Below are 8,177 nucleotides of genomic sequence, written 5' to 3'. Positions count from 1 at the left end.
GTTGAATTATTCTTGAATATCTATCCGGATAAAACCATGGCGCCCCTACGTCTTTGAAGGGGCTGCACTCTACCACATGAAACGAATGACCCAGAAACTGCACTCTCAATATAAAACTGTACCGCCGCGAATATATCTTACTTTCAGATGGACTTTGAAGACGTTCGTATATGCGATACACTTAATACTATAATAAATATGTGCTTAGTGAATAAAATAAACGTAAAATATTTTTACATCTATGATAGTTATCACTGCCTTAAACATGAAAACATTAAACTATACGAAATTGAATGGAAACATGAAAAAACACTGGTTCTATGGCAAACAGTTTTGTATCACAGTTAAAACAGGCTAAAAATGTGCAGCTACAGATATACCAAAAGTAGGTAATGTAACCGACTGCTGATCATGAGGTCTCGGGTTCGATTTCCGGGTCAGGCAGTGTTTTAGTCTTCTCTAATTTATATTACTATATTTATCAATTAATAGCCTGGAGTTTGGTAATGTGTATGGTAAATGTCAAAAGGCTTGTTCCCAATCATAACTAACATTGTCGATGGCGAAACGTGGCTGTATTTAATTCGCCTCTGCCTACACCTATGGGTATATTCTGATATAACAGCCTTAATGATATGTTAAATATGTATGTTAATATACTAATAGGAAATAAAGTAACCTGAAATAAAAAGTAACAATAAACAATAATGATATAAGTAAAAAGTAACAATAATAATATTGCTCGACAACATTTTACACATTGCCGAACGAAATTTTTCAGGCACTAACACTGAAAATACCGGTACGTTATCTACAGTAACAGATACGTGTTTATTTACGATTGTATAAACTAATAACTTTATCGACAGATTAACATGTTATGTGAACTGATAACTAATTACTTTGACGCCACGATAAGCGTAGATAAGACTCGAGTGAATGTAGTTCAGTGCAATCTATCGTAGGAATAACTCGTCGAAATGGGTAAAAAAGACAAAAAGAAAGAAAAAGATGTTGGAAAAGAAATTGTTAAAGATAAAAAGAAGAAAAGTAAAGTTGTTAAAAGTGAAGACGGAATCCCTGTAAGTATTATTAACTTTATTGATAATATTGACGTGGTTTGAAAATGCCGGTTCATGTTTGTTGACCCAACCCATATTGATGACAATTTTATTTGGTTCAAAGATATATAGTAATAGTAATAATAGATATTAAAATTATATAGAATGTGAATGTCATTTATCATACAAGGTGTATGTGTTTCATTCAACATGTTTCCGTGTTACACAAGGCATTGCACTCAGCCCACAGTCATGTAAAGAAGTATTATAAAGAAATTTTATTTCTGAGGAGTTACCTCTGCTTTTTTTATTTCAGTGCAGTTATATTTGAAATAAAATTTCTATACAATAGGTACTGTGTATGATTTTCTGGATAATTTCGCCTTGCAGTTTCTGGTGTGGGATCCATTCTTTGTCTAAGGGGTCGGGCCAGGAAGCCTTGTTTAATTTAATAAGATTGACTGCATGTTTTCTTGTCGTTCTATGACAAAAATTAGTAAACCTTTCTATAGCAAATGTCATCAACGCTTTGGTGTGGTCACTGACGATATATTAAAGTTTCAGGAGCGTATTAAACTGTTCTATCGTAAAGTAAAGAAGCTTATAGAAATTTTCAAAAAGATAAAACAATTGATACAATTGGGATTGTTTAGTTCAATATTTTTTTCTATTAGCAAATCGCTCATTAAGCGTTATATTAAAGCGAAAGGTGGAAAATCTAAAAAGGCTCTTGAAAAAGTCCAGAAAGCGAAAAGAACTACACTAAAAGTAAGTTTCTTTGTAAACTTTCATACCCAACCTCTTTACTTATGAAATGAGGTCCTCATAGTCTACAAACTTTATATACAGCTTATGCTTAATCTTACAATGCAGAATGCAGATAAATGTTTTCAATATTTCTTGTATCAGGAAATAGATAAATGGTTCGGGAATCTTTTAATACATGCATCGAAATTGTTCAGGTTTCAGTTATCTGAGACAATAATACATTTTGCTTCATTGCAGGACGTTTACTTCAATCCTAAGTATTATTCCAGGTTTCAAAATACTTGTACGCTTTCAATAAAATCATAAGTTGTTAGTCCTCGGCAATAAAGGGCTGTTATAAGTTTGATCCATATAAGTGTATCTGTATGTCTATCTGTGTGTTTGTCTGTCTGTTCGTGTATCTGTACCTGAAATCGTCGTATTTAAACAGGTGCAACAAATTTTAAATACTATTTATGTCAAAATTAATTAAAAAATATGCTAGAACACTTAAATTTAACACATTTCAAGGTGTCAAGGTGTTTTGTTAAGATGTCGGGCTACATCCATTACTGTTAAAAAAAAGTAATGTAGACCTAGTTTCCTACCCATGAAAAGCATACTTTTTAACTGAGAGAAATGCATTTATATGTTATTTACTTGTTTTGTTTCAGATAATCACAGCAGCTTCGGCAATAATTCTAATAGGTATCGCCATATATGGATACACTGTTTACCAAGACTTGGCGCAAGTGCCAGAAATGCCTGAACTGGATTTGAACGTGTGGTGGGGACAAAACACTACTGAGCCACAGGACACTTCAATAAGACCTTACAGAATTGTGTTTTCTGATGCAGTAAGTTAAATAAATAATTAATATCACTGTTTGGAAAGAGAGAAAGGGCTCGAGAAAGCCACAAGTGTAGGCCACACTTGGTAATTTGGGAGGGTGATTTATGTAGAAAGATTTTGTGGAGTTTTTTACACAGATATGAACAACGGAAATAACGGAATCAAATATCCATTAAAATTAGTGGATTACAAAATGATTTGTCACGTGTAGGAATCGAACTTATGACAAGACAGTGGCGTAGTGACCACTATTTACCTAACTGAGTAACGCTAAGGAAGGTTACGGTTTACAGGAGCGAACGACGTTAATTCTGCTTATTTTTAGATTAGTAGTAGCTTCCATGAATAAGCATTCAGTGTTGTTTGAATTCTCCGTTTATTTTAATTTTTAAAGCAACATTGAAATGTTTTCCCTTAAAAGTCGAGAATGACCATGTCCATGACCTTCCGTTAGGATTTTTTGGTTGTAAACTAAAATAAAATATGAAGGCATGAACTACACAATTTTATAAAATTTACATTTTGTGTACTTCGGTTTCAGTTTGTTCGTGTTTTAATTATAGCCGTGTCCAGTTTATTCAAAATAAATAATTTACCAGTTGGTTTTGTTAACAAATAATATACTAGGCTTCAGTTATGTCTATTAATCTACACATGTCAGTCGGATTTGGTAACTAATTGAAAATGCGTGTAAAATACTGAATTGAAAATTTGTTTTCGAAATGAAAATGTATGAAGGCGAATATCTGTTTTGTAGTATTTTGTACACTTTAGAGGCCACCCGCGACTTCGTCCGCGTGAAAATCCCAAAAAAAGTAGCCTATGTGTTATTCTGGGTCTGCAGCTACCTACATTGTCCTACATACCAAATTTCATCGCAATCGGTTCAGTAGTATTTGCGTGAAAGAGTAACAAACATCTATACGTACTAACAAATTTTCGAATTCATAATATACGAGTATGTGGTAGGATAGAGGGAAAGCTTTCAAATGATTTGCGAGGTTTGTGTCAATTTCAATGATTTGGATCCGATGGTTGTTCTGTAAATGTACTTAACGTGGTATTTAGAACTGACTTGTTGGTAACGAGTGAAATGTTGGTTTAATCGCATAATTGTAAGTATGGTGAGCTTCAGAGATCGACAATGACACTGTTCTAGTGTGCTGTACCTATATACAATGGTTCTGAAATGTATGAGAATTTTAATTTCTTAGTTGGGTAGGATATTGAAAGTGTAAAAAATACGTGTGCAAATAAATGTAATACTATTAAAAGATAATTGATGTTATCAAAAACAATCAAATAAGAATGAATACGACGTCACGACATTGCTAATTCATAGCAAAGTATGGCATCAATAAACCGTTCAATAACTTCAATAAGAACTTTTAACCCAACGTACCATTTTTTTACACAAAATGTTTATAAATATTTTTTTTAACCTGATTGACGAACTAATATTAGAACAGGTTTTTTTGTTACTCTCGAAACATGCCTGCTACTTTTCACAAACTGTTTTTTTTAACCCTTTAATGTCCCACTGCAGGGCAAGGTTCTCCTCCCAAATGAGGGGGAGGGGTTAGCCTTGAGTCCACCACGCTGGCCAAGTGCGAGTTGGAGACTCTGCGTACCCTCAATCAAAAATCCACTAACAACATTTAACAATTTTTTTTTATTAGTTAAATTTTTTCTTTCATATACAGATGGAATCAGAAATCCGATGGCTCTTCGAAATGTACCGTCGTCCAAACAAAAAGAAGAGTTTTGAAGATACTGCGTGGAACTACGGAGTCCACAGTGAGGCCTTCGCTCAGTTCTTCTCTTACTGGATCTTTAAATACAGTTTTATACAACGGCCAAAGTTTTTGAACAAGTTTGATCACTTCAAGACGAATATTCAAGGACTGGATATACATTATATTCATGTTAAACCGAATGTTGATGCGAACACTAAGGTAGGTCAAATTGAGTTTTATTGTGGTTCTTCATTTTGTTCCTGAGCTGTTTTAAGAACGTTCGAATGTGCATTTTTGGACTTGCAAGAGTTGTCAGGGAAAAATGCCTGAGCAAGAAAAGTGAACTTGATTCTGTACTTTAGTAAGTCTTTGATATATTGCCTTTTATTTGAACCCTTAATTACTTGCATAGGAAGGCGATTGCATATAGATTTTGACTTTTAGAAAAAATAAAATGTAATTTGTTGTTTCTGACAGGTATTGCCACTACTTTTACTTCATGGCTGGCCAGGTTCAGTCAGAGAGTTCTATGAAGCCATACCACTACTGACAACGAAGAGAGAAGGTTATGACTTCGTGTTCGAGGTCATAGTTCCTAGTCTGCCTGGATTTGTATTTTCTGAGGTAGGTTTTTATTTTGTAATTTTGGAAAGCTGCTATCCGTTATAGCTTGATTTTTGAATTTATGAATTTGGACGTTACGAACTTCTCCGTAAAAAGAACTAAAAAATTAAAGCTAATTAAGTCTTATGATCTCTGATTCATATTACAAACAATACCACATACTACTGACTATTATTATATATTTTTATTTTTGTTATATTCCGATACTAATTCTTTCTTACAAAAATATATTTGATTGCTTTTTCTTTGATAGGCACCAGCCCGTCGGGGTCTATCACCCCATCAAATGGCAATCATAATGAGAAACCTGATGCACAGAATTGGTCACAAGCAATATTACGTCCAAGGTGGTGACTTTGGCCATGCAGTTGGCTCCAACATTGCCACCATCTTCCCCAACGATGTCCTAGGCTTCCATACCAACTTGCCAGTCAATTTCTCCAAGTTGGCGTATTTGACGTGGGTGTTTGGATCTGTTTGGCCAACGTTTGTCGCTGGTGAACATGTGGACAAGTTGTATCCATTTGCGGATAAGGTCAAGTTTCTTTTGGAGGAGTTTGGGTATATGCATCTGCAGAGTACGAAACCTGATACTGTTGGTAAGGAATAGTTAATTCATGACAATCGCTTAATCACAATAATTTAAATTCAGTAAAATTCCTCTTTATTAGAAGAATACATTATTAAACAGGAAAAATAGATACGCCCCCTCCAGCCTGTGTTGGGTTCAGGTCTTCTTTATGTGGATATATGACAGAATGCGGGCTTTTTTGAGATTTTAATTTTATTTTCTGTTACACAAGAAGGATTAACTAAAATATTACAGTTTTGCGAAGCCAAGTTCAATTTGCTGTTTATTTGTTTTTAAACCTAGATGCTTTTGAATAAAAATTTTACGTCTAACAATAAGATCTCTCTTTTAATACTTTCTCACTAAAATATTCTTAAACCGTAGCAGATCGAATACGACAGACAGCTCTCAAAATGTCATTAAAAAATCGTCGTCGCAAACTAGAGCGCGCAAAGTTCGCAGCATTCATAGAATCAATGGATTCAGCGCAACAAAATTTAATTAGTCCCTGCCGGTCGGTATAACGAGTTCTTTGTACCGATACTGGATACTGATCGTATCTATGGGCACCTGACTTGGGTTTTGATGTTTCGTTCAAGGACTTTTTTGGGGTGATTTTTGTGTTTAGTAAGAGAGCAGGGGTATGAAAGTGCAAATGAGAGGATTGATTGTAAAATATACCTTATTTATAAAAAAAAACTTTTTGGTACCACGAAAATAACAAATACATAATTAAAGGCACAAAAATAACCGTGTGAATTGGTCCGCATTTTTTAAATAAATTATGTACCGCAATAAAACTAATGTAATTACGACTTACTGACTACTTTACCTTTTGCATCACTATGCTGTCAAAATAGAGGTTTTCCGTGCAAAATGTCCAGAAATTAATTAGTAAAAAGTCTTGAGAGTAGTGTGTAATGAATTCTTGATACATACATACATATCATCACGCCTTCTTGCTATGGGGGTAGGTCGAGACTAGACTTATTTTTCTTGATATGTGTATGTACTAAATTCTATTCGTCTTTTCTCTTTACAGGAATTGCTCTCCAAGACTCCCCAGCCGGCCTCGCCGCTTATGTCCTGGACAAATTCATGATCTTCACGGACCCAGCCAATAAGAACGACCCTGAAGGAGGCGTGCAGAAGTACTTCACGTACGACAAACTTCTGGACAACATCATGCTGCACTGGATCAGTGGCAGTATTGCTACTTCAATGAGACTGTATAAGGAGTGTATTGCTGATGCTGAAGTGGAACAGGTCTTCTCACAGTAAGTACTTAAGTTATTCTTCTTCTTCTTCAAGTAAAGGGTGTACACTTTAGTAATTAAATTGGTTAGATCTTTTCAAGTCAATCCACGCTTTTAGCCGAGCGATTTTTGATCATTGCCCATGCCCATGTGCCCATGATTTTATGAATTTATACCAAAGTTAGCAAGAAGAACTTCTTTTTCTTCTTTCTTACTTCGGTTATTACTCAACAATAAAACAAAATGAGTTAGTGGCAATGTGACCACCTTAATTATAAAATATGTACTCTGTTCCTGAATCATCTGCAATAGATGGACACAGGCCAATGATGATGATGATGATGATGATGACTCTGTTCCATAAAATTTATATTATTATGTAATTTTCGAGGCGATTTTATCCAAAAAGCAAATGATAAACTGATTAACGCCTAGAACAAATGTTGCAAGAAGTATTTCTTCAAATATTTTTTATAGTCAAACGCTAGCAGACAGTACCAACTGTTGAATATCGTCAACTACTGTGTCAAATATCGGTCATTATCTGATTTTCTTCTTCCAATTTTCAGGATTCCAACACCAGTCCCAACTTGGGGTCTTCGCTTCAAGCACGAGTTAGCTCACAGTCCAGACTTTGTCCTTAAATGGAAGTATCCTAACTTAGTAGGAACGACTAATGTGGACTTTGGCGGCCATTTTGCTGCTTTTGAAAGACCAGAAGAGTTTAGTAGCGATGTGTTTAAGGCTGTCAAAGCATTTTTGAGCTTCAAAAAATAGGATGTTACAATTTTTGAATTTGTTTTGTGTTTTATTCCCCTGTGCAAATTGAACCATAATAATATTAGAAACTATTATGGTTCTCTTGTTATGGTATTAGATACTTAATAGATCTGCGATCAGTAGCAAATAGTGAAATGCTTCGCATCTCCTGCCACCCTATCACCGATTATGTTATTTTTTATTTAAACGAATCCCAAAACTGATCCCTAACCAGATACAGTATAGTCATCTTATCTTATCTTAGGGCTTTTTCGATTACAGTATAGTCACACTAGATTCTCAAAAAGACTTAAAAGTAATTATCATTCAAAAGAAAGCGAGCATATAATAATAAAAAAATATCAAATGTTTAAAAATGAACGAAATATCAATCGGAAATGAATTCTGTTTGAATCTTGATATTCGATATTTTCGAGATTTTATCGTGCATCAGGGCAAAAATATTTTTGCATTTAATATTATATACCAAATCATATTATTATTTTAATTATTGCTTTGAGCTGGCGATACACAAATTTTAATAAACAAATGTCCCGCGACAAGACAGTG

The 8,177-nt window shown here is 34.4% G+C and overlaps 1 protein-coding gene across 2 annotated transcripts; it reads left to right on the top strand.

The window, feature by feature from the left end:
- The first annotated feature begins 925 nt into the window (after nt 1-925).
- Nucleotides 926-7,640, top strand: LOC142983230 (juvenile hormone epoxide hydrolase-like). Of its 2 annotated transcripts, XM_076130138.1 has the most exons (8): nt 932-1,082; nt 1,620-1,829; nt 2,483-2,665; nt 4,365-4,616; nt 4,875-5,021; nt 5,275-5,620; nt 6,635-6,869; nt 7,418-7,640. In XM_076130138.1, exons 1-8 carry the CDS (start codon nt 981-983, stop codon nt 7,623-7,625), a joined length of 1,683 nt encoding a protein of 560 aa, XP_075986253.1. In that variant the 5' UTR covers nt 932-980; the 3' UTR covers nt 7,626-7,640. The 2 variants fall into 2 exon arrangements, with proteins under 2 accessions (XP_075986254.1, XP_075986253.1); XM_076130139.1 differs by lacking the exon at nt 1,620-1,829 and having other exon boundaries at nt 926-1,082.
- Nucleotides 7,641-8,177: the final 537 nt, after the last annotated feature.

The sequence above is a fragment of the Anticarsia gemmatalis genome, chromosome 23, assembly GCF_050436995.1.
Source record: "Anticarsia gemmatalis isolate Benzon Research Colony breed Stoneville strain chromosome 23, ilAntGemm2 primary, whole genome shotgun sequence".
NCBI classification, from domain to species: Eukaryota; Metazoa; Arthropoda; class Insecta; order Lepidoptera; family Erebidae; genus Anticarsia; species Anticarsia gemmatalis.
Note: the sequence above shows the minus strand (reverse complement) of the source record. Positions and strands in the feature narration are given on the sequence as shown.